This window comes from Nematolebias whitei, chromosome 9 (genome assembly GCF_014905685.2).
Source record: "Nematolebias whitei isolate Nwh7 chromosome 9, NemWhi1, whole genome shotgun sequence".
In the NCBI taxonomy this organism is placed as follows: Eukaryota; Metazoa; Chordata; class Actinopteri; order Cyprinodontiformes; family Rivulidae; genus Nematolebias; species Nematolebias whitei.
Genome location: NC_056506.1, coordinates 44,217,338 through 44,240,045, shown reverse-complemented (window position 1 = coordinate 44,240,045; position 22,708 = coordinate 44,217,338). Strand labels below are relative to the sequence as shown.

Below are 22,708 nucleotides of genomic sequence, written 5' to 3'. Positions count from 1 at the left end.
TTACAAGTGAGACCTGTTTGGACAGACTGAAGTGGAGAAAAAAACAGGGTTTGGAGACAAATACATTCGTAACACAACCTCTGGTTGAAGGTCAACAGTGATAATGGGGAGAAAAAAAAATCTTGCACACTAGCACGTAATGATGCCAACATTGGGGGGGGGGGGGGGGGGGGTAATGGATGACTATAATATACAAGTTTCACTTCCACCCATCCATTATCTTTTACCCGCTTCTTCCATTTTGGGCCACGGGGGTCGCTGGTGCCCATGTTCAGCAACCATTGTGCAAGGGGTGGGGTACACCCTGGACAGGTCTCCAGTCCATCACAGGGACACATAGAAACAAACAACCATTCACTCACACCTAGGGACAATTTAGAGTTACTAATCAGTCTAACATGCATGTTTTTGGTCTGTGGGAGGAAACTGGAGTACCTGGAGAAAACCCACACATGCACGGAGAGAACATGCAAACTCCACCCAGAAAGGCCCCCGGACCAGGATTTGAACCAGGGACCTGCGCGCTGAGAGGAAGCAGCTCTACCAGTTGCGTCACTATGCTGCCCTCATAAAAAAATCACTCAGTTGAAATAGTTCCCTCTGGGGAGATCCGTACACACTTAGGACTAATCCAAAGAGCCAAGGACTAATTAGCCAAGGACTAATCCAAAGAGTCCTGAAACTATGACAGAATGTTTATTCAGTTGGGGCCCTCTGAAAAGTCCATGGAAATTCCTTGGTAGGAGGGGAGGGAGGGGTAGAGCTTCAGATTTACAAAACTTCCAGGTGGGTTGAGATAAGATGGCCTGTCAAGGCCAGTCAGGGAGATGAATTCAGATAAACATGGGCAGAACTTTAATGACATCTACCTTGAGTCTGTCGGTCCACTCGGTTCCGAAACGTCTAAATTACATAGCCACACCGATGGACCGTGCCTGAGAATAATCCCCGAGATCTGATCCATTCTGTCAAAAGCGTTTGAGTCTGGGTGCTCGAGGCACGAACCAAGCCACCGTATAAGGCAGGCAGCCTGACAAGGTCCAAATTTGCTGCAGATGACTTCCTTAATTGTTGATAGACCAGGAACCAGCCAAATCCAAATAGGCGGAACCAGTTATGATAAATCAAATTATAAATGTGTCCTTAAAATCCACAAATGGCAGCAGAGACAGACACGTCATCAAGTCTTCCAAGTCGATGAGACATCCAGCTGTGTACATGCCAACAGGGCAAATGGGCTCGACTAAAGCCTGTCTTCTCTTCAAAGAAATGTTATCAAATGTGTTGAGGGACCAAATGACCAAATCCAAGTCCATAATTATGATTTGGAAGAGTTGTAGAAGAAAATCTCTAAGCAGTTTCACAGACAGGACAGAGCCAAAGCGGAGAGGGAGAGGAGGAGAAGACGTCCGCCCTTGACAAGAGCAAGTGTTGAAGTTCACCTGAAGAAAATATTCATAAAAAGTGGCTACATTATAAAGCAATGTAAAACAGGAACATGTCTGCATTGGTTCTTGACAGGAACTTAGTAGATGTTTGAAGCCACTTGAGAGGTCGAGCTTCAGATCTTTTTGCAAGATATTCCAGGAAACAGGAGCAGAGTAGGAGAAGGCCCTTTGACCTAGTTCAGTCCTCACTGAGGGAACACTGCAGGTAATAATGTCCTGAGAGCGCACGCTGTAGCTGCACTCACGCAGAGACATGTAGGAGGAGATGTATGAAGGCAGCAGACCAAGAAGTGATTTAAAGATGAAAATGTACCAGTGAGAGAGTCTGTGAAGTTAATGATGACCAGTTAACCAGTGAATACTGGGTGCAGTGATGGGTACGATAATCACAGCCAGTTATGAATCTTAGTGCACCGTGATAGACAGCATCCAACATCTGCACTGTGCTTGTAGAGGCGTTCATGTAAATAATGTGACCATAGTAAATGGAGGAAGGAAAGTCGCAGTTACAAGATGTTCCTAGCATTCAGAGTTAGACAAGATCTGAATCTATCTTACCTCGCTCTTGTTTCCTGGAATGTCTTGCAAAAAGGTCTGAAGCTCTCGACCTTGACCTCTCTGAGGGACCAGGTTAGACTTTTCATTTTATATGCTTATTTGTACTGTTGTGTGTACCTCATCTGTGTTCTTTGTCTAAAACTGTACCTCATCTGTGTTCTTTGTCTAAAACATGTCTCGTAAATGAGTCCTCTTCGGTGCTCAGTGAGACTAACCTGTATAAATAAAGGTTGACTGAATGGAGTAACGTTGAGGATTTAACTTATAAATGACTCATTTGATGCTTTGTCGTTTAAATAACGTTTTTTTTTTTACCCTCCTAACCTCATTAACCTTACGTTTGTTTTAATAAGCGCTAGAAATCACCGTAAAGCCATATTTTATCCCTGCACAACCATTTGAACTTTAGACCAATTTATTTCCCTTATCTGTGTCCTTTAGACGACAGACAATCTGCTATGATCCAAAGGTTCCAGCATTTAGAGTCTTCAGCTTCACTGACGTTTCAAGCTGACTTTAAGACCGTGTTTTAATTTTCCACTACGATCATTATGGTAAATAAAGTTCTATAAATACAAGCCTACTTCATTAGATAACTGGCAAACTGGGACAAAAGTCACAGCCCTGGTGCTGAGTTATGGCACGTGACAGATACCGCCAGCTCTGATTGGTGGAGAAGGCGATTAAGTGGCAACACGTGACTAATCCCGCTGCTCTGATTGGTTGGCGGGCCATAGTATAAATTCGTATATGTACGGTATCAGCTGGTTAGTGATCGTTTCTGTTTCTGCTGCGTCTTTGACATAAAAATGTTGCTCAATAAGGTATGATTTTACCCATATTCATAATGTTTTTATATAGGTATCCGGTTAACTTGTTGTTGTCTTTTATAACAGGATTTTCACGTTTTAATTGAAGATTTCCGAGCTTTGGTTTGCCACGTAAGCTAACAAGTTAGCAAAAATGCTACAGCGGACAAACTACATGATGCTCATTTACGGAAAGATCCGAATGTTTATAATCCTTTTAATGCGACATTTTATTTTTTATTTTATCTATTCAGCTGTCACTATGGTTAATAATAGCTGACTATATTATAAAACATTTAGATACAATAAAAATGGAAAAAGCATTAAAACTTTGTATGTTAACTAATTGTCTACTAGTTTGACCTAAAAATTAAACTCGACTACTAGTAATTACTAAAAGACTTAACTATTTAACTAGTTGACACATTGCTGTCCTTGCTATTTATGATGTGCACCTATGCCTGAAGTGTTGACAGGTTGACTAGAGGTCAGTTTTAACCAGTTAAGTCAACATTTTAATTCAGTTTCATTTCACTTCAGTTTATTTATTTAGCACCAAGTCCCAACAGAACAAACATTCACATCCATTATAATTTAAAGCCAACTGGTAAAAGTTATCTAAGGAAGCAGCAGATCGTGTTGAATCTTCATTTCATCACGATCTTCCATCCTGAGCAAGCCCAAAGGAGACAGTGGAAAGGAAAAAGTCCCTTTAACAGGAAGAAACCTCCAGCAGAACCAGGCTCAGGATGAGGAGCCGTCTGCTTCGACTGGCTGGATTTGAGAGGAACAGGAAGCGGAAACGAACACAGAATGGCAGGTCCAGGTGTGGTTTCTGTAGGAGGAAAAGCAAAACGACACAAGTTAACATAGTAATACAAATACAAACCGGTAGAGCAAGTGAAGACGGCAGCAAAGTGAGGAAATTTGGTCAATTTGTCCTCCAGTAGTCTAAACTTACAGCAGCGTAACAAGCCAACCATAACTATAGGGTTTATCAAAAAGGAAATATTTAATCCCAGTCTTAAAACTGGACAATGTGTCAGCCTCATGGACAGAAACTGGAAGTTGCTTCCACAAGAGAGGAGCCTGATAACTGGAAGCTCATCTGCCCATTCTGCTTTTGGAAACTAGGAACCACAAGTAAACCTACAGTCTGAGAGTGAAGTGCTCTGTTGAGAAAGAACGGAACAGTACGATCTGTAATATAAGATGGTTCTGGTAAAGTAACTGTTTAGTTTAATAAGATTTTTATGATTTATTAGTTAGAGCTTTGGTTTGTTTAATTTGAGCCGTGGGCGAGCTGGCTGTGTTAATGAGGGTTTGGGTGTGTAACGGAGGAGAAACGAGCGATAGGTGTGGCATAATCCAACTCTGCCTCCTGGATTTGACTCTGGCTTGTCAAATGGTTTGTTTTTTCAAAAACCATCTCAGAAGCATCAAAATGATACTTGGTTTGTTGAAATTTGGTGTTTTTCATCTTGTTAGCTTCCAAACCAGACTCTTCCAACGTATTTTTACAGACTGAATGGGCCGAAGTGACAGACCCCCAATCCCATACTCGCAGAGCCCCTCCTGCCCCGGGGAACAAAAACACGTATAGACTTGTAGGGCAAACTCCCATGCCTCTGGGGATTCTAGTGAGGGTAAAGAGCTGGCCCAGTGCTCCAGAACCAGTGGTTTCGTAGCAAGTTTAGATTAGTTTTCCTCTTTTTGACGTAAAAAGTGTGAAAATGATCGTAATGCTGATCTTGGACCTCCACTCAGGTCTTCAGAGCCGGACTTCGGTCTGGGATTCGTCTGCAGAGCTCCAGTGCCACCGCAGCTACAGCTGCTTCCAGCAGTCCCGCAGGGTCCCCCGGCTACTCGTTTGGTAAGCAGAACGTGAAACGAAAAGACGGGTCGACTTTAAGCTGCGGAGAGCTCATATCAACAACCCTGGATGAAATGATTTCATTCTGCGACGAGAAAACCTTAATTTGTAAACGTTTTTCTTCCCTTCCTGCTGCAGAGCTGACCGATCAGCAGAAGGAGTTCCAGCAGCTGGCGAGGAAGTTTGCTCGTGAAGAGATGATCCCTGTTGCAGCTGCTTACGACAGGAGCGGTGAAGTAAGTTCAGCAAGGATCCAGATGTTTGCATTGTCAAAAAAAAAATCTGCGTTCTTTTTGTCTAGCCTTGGCTTCATCTGTTTAAAGCCACAATAGCTGTCAAAATATGTGATTTATCAAAGATTATTTACTTCATCAATGCTGAAATTTAACAACGATTCTCATCGCGCAGTATCAAAAGTCTACCTCATGATTTGTAATGAATGAGTGAAATCAGACGATTCGTGTTTTGTTGCCAACAATTACGAGTCGTTTGTTTACATTTGAACATTGACAAGGGCGCCCGACGTCTCGGTGGATGAGGAGTCTGTAAAATAATCCACGGACGTAAACGGGATCGAAACAGACGCCAGGTCGCCACGTTCTTCTCTCCTTCTCTGAAAAGAAACGGCGACTCAAAGTTGTGAGGATGAGAGTGAACAGAGGTCGTTTTGGGGAGGAGAGCTGAGATCTTCTGCGAACGAGCTGAGACTGAACTCCAGCAGGAGAATTTCTGTAACCGAGTCCAACTTGGGATCACCATGTTGGACTCTGTTAACAGCACGGTGGTTTAGCGGTTGTTCCTCACAGCATGGAGGTCCTGGGTTCGATCCTCGTGTTGGGCTCGGGGTCTTTCTGTGTGGAGATGGCGTGGATTATTTCCAGGGACTCCGTTTCCTGCCACAGCAGATTTGACAGATTCATTAAATTAATTAATTAATTGCAGAATTTAGTGGTAAACAAATACGAGGAATATTAAAGGTTTTCTAACGCTTTTTTATTTTATTTTTAAATTTTATTTTGTTTTATTTATATTAACAATACATCCAACAATACTCCAATACATATTGAACATTATTGTTTATTGTTTATCTTATTTCTTATATATTGTGTTGTTTATTAACATTTAGGAACTTTTGTGTGAAATCTTTAAATCTTTTTATCTGTTGTTGCTGATACACTGGAATTTCCCATCCGTGGGACAATAAAGGCCGTTTCTATTCTATTCTTAACGTCAATCATTTAAAATATTTGGAAGTATTGGAGGTGTAACAATTCAAATCAACAACGCTGCTCGTCAGAAACAAACAGGCCTGCAGGCAGTTTAAATCAAATTACCATATTTTTCAGACTAAACGGATTATAAGGCACATTAAGCGAAACAAACCAGATAAGTGAAACTTTATTCAACTCCCAGTAACCACATAAACTCTGAGGTCAGGAAGCTCAACCAGAACTCGTGCATGAGGCTCACTGTCGATTTTTGAGGAGATTAAAGTGCGGCTTATAGTCTGAAAAATACTGTATCTGGATTAAAGTAGAAGTTTGAATAAGGCAGTCAGATAAATAGTATTTGTTGTTGCCCAGCTTCTGTTTTTATCTAAATTTGAGTTGAAGGTTTTCTCCTGCTCCTAAAAGACTTTCTTTAAACTTCTCAGTACCCGTTCCCCGTCATTAAGAAAGCCTGGGAGCTGGGCTTGGTGAACGGCCACATCCCACAGGAGTACGGTACGTTGTCCTCCTTTACCTGGTTACAGTAAGATCCTGCTTTTCCTCAGCGTTAAGTTTAGGATTGGTTGTGTGAACGTTGGTGTTCATTTTGGAGCGTCGCTGTTTTCAGTGAAGCTTCGTGACGAACGAGTGATTCACAGGTGAACTCTGGGAAAACTGCTGAGCCGCGTGGAAACGCGTGGCTACGTTCACGCGCTGCTCTTTTGACCTTTTTCAGGTGGGCTGGGCTTGTCGATCTTCGACTCGTGCCTCATCACGGAGGAGTTGGCGTACGCCTGCACTGGAATGCAGACCGCCATCGAGGCCAACTCTCTGGGAGTAAGTCTTCCGTGTTTGTTGCGCAATCGGGACAGAAGTTAATTTTGTACAAGTCGATGCCGTCAGGGCAACAAACTTTGTTGTTTAAAATCCAATAAGAGCAACTCGTCTGATCGCGTGGCGAGTGAGAAAATCCTGGAGTCAATGAAGGCGGCCACGATCCAACACTTTATTTTATTTACAGTTTAAAGTTCTTTCCTGACAGACGCCTGAGAAAAAACCTTTCAGGTTGAACTAAATGATCTGTGCTGCAACGTGAGGATATGAAGCTTCAAACTGATTCAGTTTGTTTAAATTTGGTGATTCAAATCTCTATTTGTTGCTCTGCAACGAGGTCACTGGCAGTCACAACCCATTTTATCATTGCATTATACGAAGGGATCTGTGCTGCTTTTAGAGCCCGACTCGTTGTGGACGTCTTCATCCGAACCTGACTCCACGTTATTCGTGACTGAAATAAATGGTTTCTAACCCCGAGCGAACTCGTTTCTGCAGCAAATGCCCGTTATTCTTGCTGGCAACGAGGCCCAGAAGAAGAAGTACCTGGGGAGGATGACGGAGGAGCCGCTCATGTGTGTAAGTGATCGACTCGAACGCTTCACGAAACTTTAATTAACCGTTGATTTGACCGCTCTGCCTTTCACATGGAAACAAGTTTTATTCAACTGTTTGTTTTTAACTTGCCTGTAGTAGAAATGGAGATATGACGGATATTAAAGATGTTTTTTGTTGCCAGTCGGGTCAAACCTGATCCGTTTGGAGTGACGCAGTGATCGTGATTAAAAACCACGAGTTGGAAACGTATCGGCAAGAAAACCTTTTTTAAGTCGTAAACTTTAAGGGCGTTAGCTGCCGAAACATTTCTACTGCAGTTTTGTGACGGGGTGACGCAGCTTTTCTTGTTTATTGCATCATAACCATGAAACAACCGAGCTGTGCTGCGACGTCGACCGTTCAGCCCGTGAAACGTTTTTATTCCCACAGGAAGTCGAGTATTTTAGACAAAAGCTATGAAAAAGCTTGTTGTGACTGTTTCTAAATCTTTTTGAGATCCATTTTTCTTTTGTACGTTTTTTTTTTTTTAGTGCATTAATTTGTTCGGCTGTTTTTTTGCGCCGTTCGAGCGCGTCGTATCTCAGAACGTTCAGCTCATTCAGGACATTCCAGCTCAGTTTTTGCTTTTTGACATACTTGTTTGGTTTTTTTCTACCATGTTTTTATTATTGGAAATAAATGCAGCTCTCTTCACGTCCTGCTGTTTAAAACCTTTCACTGCTCATTTCAGCATTTTTTTTGTTTGTTTGTTGCTTTTCTGGCTACTTTATTTTATAATTTCTGCTAAATTTATCTTTTCGTACTCATTTTTTATGCTTTCTACGTTAATTTCCCTTTTTTCAGCTCATGTCTGTTCAAATTGAGCTTCACGTGAACAGTTTTAGAGATGAACTCTTTTCAGTAAAAACCCTTCAGGAGTCGGCATCCACACCGTTTTCACAGGAAATGTGATTTCTTTAGTTGCAGTTGGCGCTTTTTATAGAAAGTGGTGGATTTTCACAGCCCTCATTATTTTTCCTGAGTAAGTTTTTTTTTAATTTCGATTGTCTAAAAGCAGCAAAAATAACCAGAACAGAATTGACGGGAGACGTGTCGGCTCATAGATTCAAAAGTCTCGGCTCGGGGCCTTTGTATCGCTGAGCTCCGAACAAAGTTAGTTTAGTTTTACTAAATAAACCAGCTGCAACTCGAACCCACCTAAAGAACCAGTTATTTTCAGTTGTCCAGTCAGAAAAATGTTGGTTTTGCATTTCCTGTAAAAATGCAGTGTGAATGCTTATTGCAGAAAAACCTGCTGAAACGGCTGAAATGAGCAAAAATAAATAACTGAAATGGAAGAACAAGCCTAAATTAGCAGAAGAAAGCAGAAAGAACATGCATTTGCTGAATTTGGTTTAAATAAACTAAAATTTGTACAAAAATTGGGAAATTAGCTTTAAAAAAAGCTGCAAAAAGATACTGAAAGGGCTGAACAAAGCTTAAATTAACAGATGGAGGCAGAAAGAACTGAAATGAGCTTAAAAAAAAAAACGTGTAATTGGCTGAAAAAGCTGACACCATTAATTTTGTTCTCTGCAGGCGTACTGCGTTACTGAACCCGGGGCGGGTTCTGACGTGGCCGGCATAAAGACCCGAGCGGTGAAGACGGGCGACGAGTACGTCGTCAACGGGCAGAAGATGTGGATTACCAACGGAGGGAAAGCTAACTGGTGCGTGCTCCTGCAGGTTCTGAAGTCCAGTTTGTGGTCAGTTTTGAGAATAAAGTCATGAATCACTGTTTAACTGGAGGAACGTTCCTCTGATCTGGGATCTGTGGAGCGTCTCCTTCACTCTGAAGTGCCGCTGGATGAGAAAAGTCAGATTGGACTAATAAATTCAGACAAAACAAGTTTGATTTATTTAGTGGTTTTAAAGCTGTTTGTTTAAAATGTTTTATCCTTTTTCATTAATTGTTAAATCTTTTCAGGTACTTCCTCCTTGCCCGCACCAACGCCGACCCCAAATGTCCGGCTAGCAAAGCTTTTACCGGCTTCATTGTGGATGCAGACACTCCAGGAGTCCAAGCAGGAAGGAAGGCAAGATGGACGTCCTCTCATTCTACACTTCTTCTGGAAGCACCTGAGCTGACGTGTTCACTTCTGAAGCTGTTTGTTATTATCAGAGTTTAGTTTGAGCTAAACTCTGTGAGTTAATGTTTGTGCGTTCAGGAGATGAACATGGGTCAGAGGTGCTCCGACACCAGAGGCATCACGTTTGAAGACGTCAGGATACCGAAGGAGAACGTCCTGATCGCAGAAGGAGCTGGATTCAAAATCGCCATGGGAGCCTTTGACAACACCAGACCCCCGGTACGTCTTCCATCTGGTGTATCCCCCCCCCACACACACACACACACACACACACACACACACACACACACACGACGTTCCTCATTCATCATGTGTGGCGTTAAAGTTCTGCATTTAACCGATGTAACGGCGTCACGATGAGACGTTTTCTCTACACACGTCCTGCTCACAGCTGTAAGAGTAAAGTTAAGCTCTGACGTGATGTCGTTCAGGTCGCAGCGGGCGCCGTAGGTTTGGGGCAGAGGGCTCTTGATGAAGCCACCAACTACGCCTTGGAGAGGAAGACGTTCGGCAGAGCCATCGCTGAGGTTTGTTGATCCACACGTCCGTTTTTATTTGTCGTGCACACGAGTTTTAACTGAACGACGTTTGGGCAGCATCAAGCCGTATCGTTCCTCCTGGCTGAGATGGCCATCAAGGTGGAACTGGCCCGGATGGCGTACCAGCGGTCGGCCTGGGAGCGGGACCAGGGTCGCAGGAACACCTACTTTGCCTCCATCGCAAAAGCGTTCGCAGGAGACATCGCCAACCAGGTGGCTTCTGATGCCGTTCAGATTTTTGGAGGCAACGGGTTCAACAGCGACTATCCCGTGGAGAAGCTGATGAGGGACGCCAAGATCTACCAGGTGGGTGTCGGCGCCACCTGCGGCGAGCCGGACTTCTTCTTATAAAGGATTCTCTCCGTTAAGATGATTTATCTTCTGAACTTTTAATTTGATGATGCATAACTCAACATTTGATATCCCAAAACGTTCGGCTCGTTCAGGACAGTCCTGCTGAGACGTTTGGTATTTGAGCAATTTTAGCTTTTTATTTATTTTTTTAATATTCAGCTTTTTCGGCCATGTTTTCCTCCATTGCAAATGAACGGAGCTTTCTTCACGTCCTTTAAACTCTTTGTGCCGTTTAAAACCTTCATTTCAGCTTTTGTTCTGCTTCAGCTTCTTTCTGCTCTTTACGTACTTTTTACTTAAAAAAATTTCTGCTGATTTTAGTTAGCCTTTTCTGCATTTTTGTGCAAATTTCTGCTTATTTTGATTCAATTATTTCAAATTCGAATGCTTTTTCAAAGATTCTTTCTGCTAATTTTTGCCTTTTTTTTTTGCTAATTTCAACTTTATTTTTTTTGCCTTTTCAGCTTTTATTTCTGATTTCAGATTTTTTGTACCAGTAATCTATTGATCCTCACTATTTCAGCTCATTTCTACACATTTTTGCTGTTCATTTATTTATTTTTTGCTGCTTTCAACTTTTATTTTTCTGATTTTGGCTGTTTCAAATAAATTATTTTAACAATTTAGGGAAGAAATTAATTCAAGCTGGTTTCAGCTTCTCAATCATTCAGCATTTTGTTTTCAAACATGTTAAATGGGATTGTGTGTGCATGTGTACGTGGATAGGTGTATACTTATTACTTAGATACTTATTTTACAGATTTATTTTGTGTGCATTCAGTCGAAGCAAATGCACGATGTGGGTTTGTTTTGCAAGTGGGTTCTATGTTCAAATGTGTATGCATAAGTATATATGTATGTATGTATGTATGTATGTATGTATGTATGTATGTATGCACAGGTTCATATTGGTGTTGATGTTGATATGCCCTGTGCAGTGGTTTTGACATGTCTAGAATGAAAAAATAAAAATCAAACTGTTCACGCTGGTTTCACAGGAAACTGGTTTCCTCCAGTTTAAATCGGTCTTTTTTTACTTTCTGTAGATCTACGAAGGCACAGCTCAGATCCAGAGGCTCATCATCGCCAGAGAACACCTGGGGAAATACAAGAAATGAGCCCGACTCCTCGTCTTCAACGAATCGTGATGTACATAACGTGAAGCCGTCCGCCTGAACTCAAGCTGTAGATGTTTGCCTTAAAAATGCTCATTTTTATCTGGAATGTGAAAATGGAGAGCGCCTTCTTAAATCACCATGAAAGGAAAGTCTTGTTGTAGCTGCAGGAGTTCCTCTCATCGTAGGATAAAGTTCAGTTTCATGATTTAACATCTTTGTTTCACTGCTGAAGGTACGTGAGTGACTTGTACAGAATGAGACACGAGTTCAAATGTTCGTTTTAGGAATTTCTTTTTCGCACTCATGCCTTGATCAAGTTAACATCCAGCTCCGCCTGTTGAAAAGCTCAAACCTGTAAAAACGATGTTTAAATGTAATTTTCAGGAGGAATCTGCAGCTCGTCTGCTTTTCTACACGACCTGATACCGGTTCTGTATTCCACGTCTTCAGACTTGGTCGGTGATGTTTGTGAATTTTATGAGCTTGTTTGCCAACTTTATTAAATTTTAATTCCTAAAATCTTTGCAGTTTAAATTTTTATGAGCACTGCTTTAATTTAATTTTATTTATTTAGGTAATGACCCTAGCTCTAAAAGTAAGGAAATGTGCGTTTGGTTCATTAGTTCCCTGTAGTTTCTTGTAATCGTGGAAATCCTGTATTTTCTCTTAAATGTTTCCAAATTTGTTTTAAAAACTAAGGTCGAGCAGCCAAGTTGAGTTTGTGTAAAACTTGTCAAATCTTTGCCAAACATCTGTTTGCTGTTGTTTATTGGACCGAATGATTGAAAGCTAAAGAAACAAGAAAAATTGGGAAACCTTATTTATTCATTTAACAAACGCGAGCTTCAGTGGCATGTGGAAAAGCCATATACAGCCACAACAGCCTGGCCCCTCCTTGCAGCTCACCACGCTGCTGTGGGACGCCGTCCAATTCTTCAACCAGCGTCCCAGTCAGCCAGCGAGGTTGACTCTGGACCGAGTGGCCTAAGCTGATCGCCGGGGTTGCGGTTCCAAATCTTGGAGGTCTCTGACAAACCCCCGCTCTGTGGGGTGACTGTTGCCATCTTGGAGGTTAGAGTTTGGTCCCAGACTGGAAATACAGGAATCTAACCTCGGTACCTCTGCAGTGAGATTGTGTTGGAGAAATTATCTTGTTCATCAACATTGTTTAATTGAAAGAACCACAACTTGCAGCATGTGAAGCTTTTAACCAGCACTTTATTTGCAAGGACTCATTCAGGACAGGTTACTACATACATGACCATATTTTTCGGACCATAAGGCGCATTAAGCGAAACAAAAAACACAAGTCAAACTTTATTCAACTCGTTCACAATAACCACGTAAAATCGGTTTGAAGTCAGCAAGCATGATCAGAGTTCATACATAAGGCGCACTGTCGATTGAGAAAATTAAAGGATTTGGAGCGCACCTTATAGTCTGAAAAATACGGTAAGTATGCAGCATCTATGCATAAGCATGAAGTGTCGCGGAAACGATCGGAGGACAGCGTTATCTGCTGACTTATAACATTCTCAGCAGGGAGTTCAGTGATGTCCTTGAAGCCAGTTGTAGCACATTTCACACTTTGTCTGCACAACCATATGGTTCACGGGCATCAAAGAACGTCACAACTTATTTAAACCTTTATTTTACCGAGAAAAAAAATCCATTGAGATTATTAATCTCCTACAAGGATGTCCTGGATGATGCAGGTGCAAACAAGCCATGCAGCAACCGTCTTAATAACGGTAATATTGAAATATTTACAACTAAACATCTGTTAATAAGACATTAAGTGCAATGCAATAATTTTGCCATTAAGGCGATTAGGCCTTCAGTTCAAAATAAAGTTTTGGGTGACAATCAAGCTGCTTCTCAGACTAGAGGGGAAATATTCTCAGCCACAATAATAAATAATAATTGACAGTATAAGTCTAACAGATTGCTTCCAGTGATTAGAAGCCTTGTTTTTCCAGGGAGGGAGATGCCTCCCACACCATCACACTGACTTCACCAAATGCTGTTACACAATCGCAATAGTATCTTGATCCTACGACCCAAGTGCCAAAGACTGAATCTGGACTTGCTGCTGAGTACAACTGTCCGCCACATGTACGGTGCATGTCGACGCTAATGGCCTGACTGTCATGACAGGTCTTTGTTTTCTTCTAGTTCAAAAACTACAACAATTACAACTTTGACTCTTTATCACTGAGCTATAAATGCTGAAAGCGGAGTTTGGGATTCATAAATCTTTTACATTATTTGTTTAAGTTAACAAAATTAAAATGTCTTTTCAGTCGTTTCTTTGACTTGTGGACTACACTGAATCTGGTCCAAGTAAAAAATAAACTAGACAGCTCAAAGTTGAAAGAAAATTGTGCACATAGAAATTAAATGGACCCTCATGCAATAATCCAGGTAGAAAATTTTATAAAAGTTAAGTCAGGTCCTCTGGAAGTTTTATTTTTTATTTTTTTAACGTCCATTGGACCTGGCTCGAATGACGAATGGGACACAGCGTTGTTTTTGTGTGTGGTGTTTCTGCTCGTTCTTGCAGTACTCCAGCTGTGACTGAAGGTGGCACTAAAGACTTTAAACTACCGTAAAACTGTAGTAGAAGAAGAAATCCGGAAGTAATAAGCTCATCACACAAAATATGCCAGAATGGTAAACATTAACCTGTTTCTGGGCTGTATATTAATATTTGGGATGTAATGTTATAATATAAGTAGTTGTAAATGTAAACTACTATTTGTTTAATCAAAAAATTGTGTTAAACTGGTTATTATTCTGTGAAAAGTAGCTAGCGTTAGCATGTAGCAGCTTACCTGCTAAACTCGCTTGTCACGTTCTTATTTATTCGTTTAGTTTCAAAGGACAATGTTGGAAAGGTTCAGTTGTATTTGACCAGTTTTGTCGTGTGTTTCGTTGTCAGAGTACTCATTTGAAAGATGTCCTCATCAAACCTGACGCTCCCAGCTCCCTGCAGCTGGACAAACATGCGGATTACATCGCAGCCTACGGCGCCAAGAAGGACGACTATGTGAGTCACGATTTATTTATGGCCAGATTATAAAATGCGTTTATGAACGGTTGAAAAGCTGTAGTGACATTAACATATTCTCACACAAATAAGCACATTAGGTGTCAGTGGGTGTGGACACTTCAGCAGCTGCCGAATCATTTTAAATACAAGAAACTTCTTCGGTGAAAGTTTCTGTTGAAAGGGCTAAGACTGAGCAAACATTTGATGCTGACCACCTTAATAATAAAGCCAATTTATTAGATCAAATGTTGGGACTTAAGTGTCTGATTTGCAATCGGTGTAGGATCGTTACCTGCGGTTTGCATTGTCATTGTGTTTTTAACTGTGTGATGATTTAAGGCAAATCTTCCTGGTTTCATGTCATCAGGATTACTGCTCAAAAATGGGTTGATTTGATCCTTCGTCAGCCAACTCACTCACCCTGATGTAACTTTTGCACCATTTTATAAGGAGTGATGAGATGTTGAAGCTGCTTACAAGCTGACAGATTCTTGAACTACCATCCATCCATCCAGTGTCTTTACCCGCTTCTTCCTTTTTGGGTCACGGGGGTCACTGGTGCCCATATCCAGCAGTCGCTGTGCAGGAGGTGGGGGACACCCTGAACAGGTTTCCAGTCCATCATAGGGACACATAGACAAACGAGTCAAACAACCATTCAGTCTCTCTTCTAGGGAGGAAACTGGAATACACGAAGAAAAGAAAACCCACACGTGCACAGAGAGAACATGCAAACTCCACCCAGAAAGGCCGCCAGCCGGGATTTGTTCTGGCAGCCTTATTGCTGAGAGGCAGCAGCTGTACCAACTTATCCACCGTGCCGCCCCTTTAACTAGAATGTTACCAAAAAAAAATTGAATAGTAACTCATTTTATTTATTGGCTGCAGCTTAAAATGATAAAATTATTCCAATGTTGTTAAAGATCAGATGAGACATGGGAAGTTATGGCAGTTTTAGCGAAATAAGAAAACTCACATTTCTCCAGAATCATTGATTCCGGGGCTTTCAAAGCAACTTTTGCATCAACGGATTGCCGTGAAAGTTGCTCCGAATGTAGAAAAGAGTTTACAATAAATTTCCACTTTTAATTTTTATGAATCCTAGATATCAGATTTTAATTAACGGATTATTTTTTAATTTTAGAATATGAGCCAAATATGTGAACTCAACTGTCTCAGTGATCAGGGAGTGTAACACACCTGCTTACACTTGTGAAAATGTTTGTTGGTTTAAAACTCATATATTCAAGTAGTAGACCTCCTGAACTTCCATAAAACCTGTAATCAATATTTGACACCTGGAGCTTCTGTTCTAATGAACCCCAGCAGAACTAAAACTGTTGTGTGTTCAGGAGTACACGCTGTCGGAGTACCTGAGGATGAGCGGGATCTACTGGGGTTTGACGGTGATGGATCTGATGAGCCAGCTGCACCGAATGAGCCGACACGAGATCATAGAGTTCATCAAAGCATGCCAGCACGACTGTGGAGGCGTCAGCGCCAGCATCGGACACGACCCACACCTGCTCTACACCCTCAGTGCTGTCCAGGTGACCGTTAACGCCGCTGTTCTGTCATTTAAATCAGATTAAACGTCATTTTTACGCAGTAAACCGGAATTATAGATGCACTTCTAATTCTGAAACACTAAACGGTAAAATTATGTTTCTTGGATATTTTTTCACTCTGGTTAGAAAATGAATGTTAGGTTTCAGATATAAATCTGAGCTGGAGTTTGTCGTGTTTCTCTTCAGGTTTGAGCTCACAGCAGTTTGTTTGTGTGTCTCCTCAGATCTTGTGCTTGTATGACAGCGTGGACGCGATTGACGTGGACAAGGTGGTTGAATACGTCAAAGGACTTCAGCAGGAGGACGGCTCTTTTGCTGGAGACAAATGGGGTGAGTGAACTTTATCATTCTTTTAAAGTAAACCAAAAACATGAATTCCTGTCAGATCACCACTGGTTCTTGACGAGGTTGGACGCTTTCCTCTCCCTCTCCGCTTTGCTTTGCTGCTCTGTCTGTCAGTGAAACTGCTTCTGAACCTCTCATGCGTTTCTTCCGAACCATAATTACGGACTTGATTTGATCAGTTGGTCCCTCAACACAATTGATGTATTTCTTTGAAGAGAAGACAGACTTTAGGCGAGCCGATTTGCCCTGTTGGCACGCACGCAGCTGGATATCTCACAGACTTGGAAGTCTTGACATGTCTATCTCTGCTGTCATCTGTGGATTTTAAGGACGCATATATAATTGGATTTACGATAACTGGTTCCTGCTTTTTGGATTCAGCTGGTTCCTGGTCTATCAACAATCAAGGAAGTTGTGTGCAGCAAATTGGGACACGATCACGCTGCTTGCCTTTATGATGGCTTGGTTCGTGCCTCGAGCACCCAGACTCAAGTACTTTTGACAGAATGGATCAGATCTCCGGGATTTTACTCAGGCACGTTCCTTCGGTGTGGCCATGTAATTTGGACATTTCGGAACTGTTTGGCCCAACACAGACTCAAGGTAAATGTCATTAAGTTCTGCCTGTCCCCAAAACAACTGTGCGTTTATCTGAATTTGGCTCCCCTGGCTGGCCTTGAAGGCCATCTTATCTGAATTTGCCTGGAGAACATGTGAACATGTGATTAGTGTGGGTATGCTGGCCTCACAACACGTGACTGTGAAGCTAGACGGCCAGCGAACAAAATGAAAGAAGTCCTCAGACAAGGATGGATTTCTTGTTTTTACTGAAGATCTTTGTTTTATGAATTTGTTCAAAGATGAAAGTATCCCAAGGTACAAGCGTGTATTGGAGCCGTTTTCTGCCTTATTTTCCAAATCACTAGTTTTACCAGAGAAAATACGTCAAAGATTATTCAGTGTTGATAGCACTCACTACCTCACATACAATATGACAAACTGATTGGAATTCAAACCCAAAACATTTTAACAGTTTTTAGTAGGTGCACCGATTGTAGTTTTCTGTCTGATCACCGATTTCTATAAAGTCTGACCTGCCAATTCCAATTTTTTTTTATAAGCGACGCTGTCAGGTGTTCTAAGGTCACAATGCACCTTCAATTTTCCAATCTTATTTTACTGAAAAACATACCCTTGAACAATATCCTAGAAACAATACAAACTTGTTTTAACTGACCACGAGGTAGTGCTCTGAAATATAAATGAAGTTCAGACAATTGTTGTTAAAAGTAAAAAATAAAAATCTGTAAAATCGGTTTCTCATGCAGGTATTAGCCGAATTCCGATTTCCCAAAATTAAGGAAATCGGGGCCCTAGTAAAAAAAAAAAAAAAAAGCTAGTTTTTAGCATGAATTTACGTAAACTAATTATTAACTATGAACTTATTTATTCCCTCATTTATGTAACTTACTCAGGTGATGAACTTCTTACTGTCTTTGAACAAAAGACAGCACATAAGATTAATTAAAGCGTAGATCTGATTAGCTTAGCTTCATGGTTGCTAACAGCTGCTCCAAATAAACAAGCTCCACTCGTTGTTTACTTTGATCCTTGTTAGTGAACAAAGCTCACATTTTTTAACCGTTATATCGGTTATCGGACGTCGCCTACCCCTCCCAATATCTGTATCTGCGATAGCCAAAATTTCCATATCGGTCGGGCTCTAGTTATAAGGACAAAAACATTCTTCAAACTTTTATTTACAATTGTTTGTTTAATTTATCACGATTGAAATTCTTTCATCACATTGAAACAACAGTCAGTTCCTTCCAGGTTCAGACGTTCTTAAAGTCGTCTTTTGTGAACCAATAGTCAGATTTTTACATCCTGAAGCAGCTCCTTTAAAGAGACCAGAGCTGCTGAAGGTTGGGACGAGGTTTGAGGTTTTAATCATTTATGAAACTTAAACTTCCTTTCTCATAATAATAAAATTGTAGAAAACAGATTTCACCACTCTTCTTTAAATGCTTGGAATGCTTTCCGTTTGTGTTTTTAATGTTTGTTAGTTCATCTTTTACCTCCAGGTGCCTGAACTCTTTCTGTGTGCTTCTCTATAACAGTCTGAACTGAGTAGTTCCTCTTCTTTGGAAATGCTTTTTTTTTTAAATTGATTTAGAAAAAATTACTCATCTACCCAAAAATAAAGAAAACAGCGTTTGCATCCCGTATGTCTTGCAGTGAACGTGAGGTGAATAACGTCTAAAAGTTTTATTTATTGTGTCACGTAGGAGTTTTAAACATAATACTGAAATAATAAAGGGTATTTAATGTAATTTTAATTGTATTTTTTTTTATTTTCAGGGGAAATTGATACACGGTTTTCTTTCTGTGCTGTTGCTACGCTGGCTTTACTGGTATGTTTGAGTCTCTATCACTTTTTACTCAGAAACGGAATAAAGTTCACGTTTAGAGCTACACGTGACTCAGTTGTCTACACATTCATGGTTGTCTTTTATTTAACAAAATAAAAACCAAACTGTGAAACAGCAGCTTCAACAACCAGCACTGTTACTGTTAGTTTTAGCTCGTCGTGATTTCGTGACTCTTCATCTTTCAGGGGAAGATGGACTCGATAAATGTGGACAAAGCTGTGGAGTTCGTCTTGTCCTGCATGAACTTTGACGGAGGTTTTGGCTGCAGACCTGATTCAGAGTCTCACGCTGGTCAGGTGACTGTTTTCAGTTAAATGCAGCTTTTTTCAAATGATTTCTAAACAAGAAGGTTCTGTCCTTTAGTTGAAACTAGAGCCTTTTGGGGTGACGTTAAGAAGTCTGAGTCCACTGAGAGGTCAACGGTAACAGGAGGAAATGTTTTTTGTCTTCACATCCATCAGATTTACTGCTGCGCCGGCTTCCTGTCGCTCACCGGCCAGCTGCACCGGCTGAACGCCGACCTGCTGGGCTGGTGGCTCTGTGAGAGGCAGCTGCCCTCCGGAGGCCTCAACGGACGACCCGAAAAGGTTTGTGACCCCCTCTACTAGAGTTGCATTCGTGTCCAAAGAATCCAACCCGGTCCCAGCCCGTATCCTTCATCTCCGAACCCGACCAGACAAATTAACAGTAATTACAGGTCTGGACCCCCCCCCCCCACCCCCGACATTTTTAATTAAGCTTTGATTGTAGTTATTAACGGTCGTTGAACGTGCGTGGCTGGGGGCAGAAGATCGGAGCTGAGGGGGTGTTTGTCCGTTCATGGCCGTCAAAGCGCATTGAATCTGTTTCTGCTGCATTCTGCATTATTCAGACACGGACCCTGCTCTGACATGTCTGCTTTCTGCGTTATTCAGACACGGACCCCGCTCTGACATGTCTGCTTTCTGCATTATTCAGACACGGACCCCGCTCTGACATGTCTGCATTCTGCATTATTCAGACACGGACCCCGCTCTGACATGTCTGCATTCTGCATTATTCAGACACAGACCCCGCTCTGACATGTCTGCTTTGGGCTCTCACCTGTTTGTGTCGTTGGCTGCGCGCGTCCACTGAGTGCAGCGGCTGAACGTCCATTTGGGCACTGGACCGCTGCCTGGCAGTACAGTCCCATCTGAACTGAACTTAAATTTTTTTTTTTTACCTCTTTTAAGGCCGATCAGCTCACGGTGAAATGGCCGAGTGCGGCTGGTGATGGTATGGCAAGCCATGTTGCCATGTAATTGGATCGTCAGCTGCCCACGTCAAAAGCCCGATCTGGCTCACCCATCCAGCACGTTCTAATGGCCCGGCCCAAATTCGGGCTGGGCTTCAGGCCCGGGTTATAAATGACAGCTCTACTCATCACCAGGTTATCTGGTTAGTTTACATGAACTTGAGCATTTTATGGTTGTGGTTAAATGTTTGTGAAGGTGTAAACATCAGCTGAAACATATTTCCTCATTAGTCTATAATTTCATTTAACAGCAGTCATTTTTGTTTTAATATTCTTGAAGTTTTTAGCTTTTTATTTTTTTCCATCAGTTTTAAACCCACAACCCTGACATTTATTTTTGGCTCCTCGAGTTAAGTAACAAGTCACATTGAAGCCCGTTTTTGTCTCAAAACTTCAACAAAACGCACATAAATATACAGCTGAACCTGTTCTAATGAAGAACTTCTCCCTCCGTGTACCATTCGTGTTGTAAGGAACGTTAAAGGTCGCCGTTCTTTGATTTCCCAAACCTGAAGTGGCTTCAGGATGCGGGCCAGTTCTCACTAAACTCCCGTGTGACTCAGCTTCCAGATGTGTGCTACTCGTGGTGGGTCCTGGCATCGCTGAAGATCATCGGCAGGATCCACTGGATTGACAAAGCCAAGCTGCGGAGGTTCATTCTGGCCTGTCAGGACGAGGAGACGGGAGGCTTCGCTGATAGACCAGGAGACATGGTGAGACACGTTCTCCTCTAAAAACCCGCAGTGACCTCTACAAACGCGCATCGCTACTCGTAAATGCATCGGCTGTTTCTTGCTTCACGCTGTTCAGATATTAAGATCACAGAGTCGCTCTGACCTTCGCTCTGCAGGTGGATCCGTTCCACACCCTGTTTGGAATCGCAGGTTTGTCTCTCCTCGGGGACGAGCAGATTAAACCAGTGAATCCGGTTCTGTGCATGCCGGAGGACGTTCTGCAGAGGATCGGCCTGCAGCCCGACCTCCTAAGTTAGCCTGACCCGTAAACGTCTGTCATCCTGGAAGATGGAAGCAGAAAGAGGACCACAACACGCCTCTGAGCTTAACGCCTTTCTGGAGGATGAATGGAGCCTCAGATTTTCTGTCTTAATCCGGTGAATCGTGTGTTTGGAGGAGTTTTCACCACAGCTGAATCATGAACTAACATTCCTTAGTTTAGGGAAATCTAGGATCAGCTGCAGCTCATCCTCAGGCCAACAACATGGAGGCCTCCGCATCATTCGTTTGTGATCGTGTGTTTGTTGTCAGACTTGACCTTTCGACCGCAGGCGATTAAACGTAATTTTATGTTTCGGCTTCGTTCGCACAGCTGCCGCTTCCTGTAACACAGACCATGTTTATGAAATGTAAGAGGGCGTGAAGGGTGCCGGAGTCATCCCGCCACGCTGTGATGACGAGCCTCCCAGGAGGTGAAACGACCACAAGGATGGGGTTGAAAGCAGCTTCAGTGGGATGACAGACACACACACACACACATATATATATATATACACATATATATAATGTATGTTTGGCACTATTTATTACAGTCGGAGTTCAATCTGCTGCCACTCTGAAGCTCAGAGAAATGTTTCCATTTGTTTTCTTCACCTGCTTCTGAGTAAATAACTATTAATTTCACATTTTGTTTATAAAACTTCAACGCTTTCTGTCAAATGTTTATTTGTTACATAAATTATCTGTTGTTACACGGAGTAAAGGAATAACACTGCACTAGTTTATGATCTTCAATTTCAAATACAATAAAATGACATTATAGTTGGTGTAAGAAAGCCTATATATTAAATAATATTTAAAACAGCTGTTCTAAATGTTCTTACAGCAGCTGAAAACGGGTCTTTTTATTAAAGATAAAATAGACGAGTACTTTTTCTGTAGTTTACTCCAAATACTACATTTTATGTTTGAATTCAATTTAAAGGGATGTTAAAAGAGCCTTATTATATTAAAGCTGTAAAGATTTTTTTTTTCACTTTTCTCTGTTTCTTAGCTTTTAAATATCAAAACTTTTAGATTTAATATAATAAAATCATGTTACCTTAAGCAAAAATTCACCTTTTCGGTTAGTCACTCCTTTATTAACTAAACTGAGGAGGGTGTTGGTGAAAAGTTTGAATTTTTTGAAGCATAGTTTCTTGTTTGTAGTATGTTAAAATAAAATCCTTGACGTTACACATGGAGAACAAACTCTAATCAGCTCATCTGGTCTGTTTTAGTTTCTAAACTTGGATACAGAGAAATTGTAAGGTTCAAAGTTTTATTTCTGCAATTTTCAGATCAAGAAATACTTCACCGTCCTGCTTTCTTCTACAAGTTCAGTCACCGGTTCTGGTTTGCCACTAGATGTCAGCCTGATCCTTTAAAGAGATTCAAACAGGACATTATTAATGTGTTGGAAAAACATTTTATTTACTTTATATTTAAACAGAGAGGACTAGGAAATACAGAGAATTGATTAAAAAAAGTTTATGGTGCGTGTCTGGACAGTCACATAAACCAAACCTTTCCTCTAAAAGTGTAACTGTGCACACAAACTATCTTCAACAAGCGGAAATTACCAGGAAATACAAGTAAACCTGAATGTTTTTTC

The 22,708-nt window shown here is 41.5% G+C and overlaps 2 protein-coding genes across 2 annotated transcripts; both read left to right on the top strand.

The window, feature by feature from the left end:
• The first annotated feature begins 2,773 nt into the window (after positions 1-2,773).
• acadm (acyl-CoA dehydrogenase medium chain) lies at positions 2,774-11,917 on the top strand. Its single transcript, XM_037681888.1, has 12 exons — positions 2,774-2,830; positions 4,583-4,688; positions 4,827-4,924; positions 6,343-6,412; positions 6,633-6,733; positions 7,229-7,309; positions 8,867-8,997; positions 9,255-9,363; positions 9,496-9,636; positions 9,849-9,944; positions 10,014-10,262; positions 11,357-11,917. Exons 1-12 carry the CDS (start codon positions 2,816-2,818, stop codon positions 11,426-11,428), a joined length of 1,269 nt encoding a protein of 422 aa, XP_037537816.1. The 5' UTR covers positions 2,774-2,815; the 3' UTR covers positions 11,429-11,917.
• A 2,119-nt stretch (positions 11,918-14,036) lies between these two features.
• Positions 14,037-21,238, top strand: rabggtb (Rab geranylgeranyltransferase subunit beta). The gene is made up of 9 exons (XM_037681887.1): positions 14,037-14,101; positions 14,370-14,477; positions 15,833-16,030; positions 16,273-16,378; positions 18,755-18,807; positions 19,011-19,121; positions 19,287-19,412; positions 20,665-20,814; positions 20,952-21,238. Exons 1-9 carry the CDS (start codon positions 14,099-14,101, stop codon positions 21,090-21,092), a joined length of 996 nt encoding a protein of 331 aa, XP_037537815.1. The 5' UTR covers positions 14,037-14,098; the 3' UTR covers positions 21,093-21,238.
• The last annotated feature ends 1,470 nt before the right edge of the window (positions 21,239-22,708 follow it).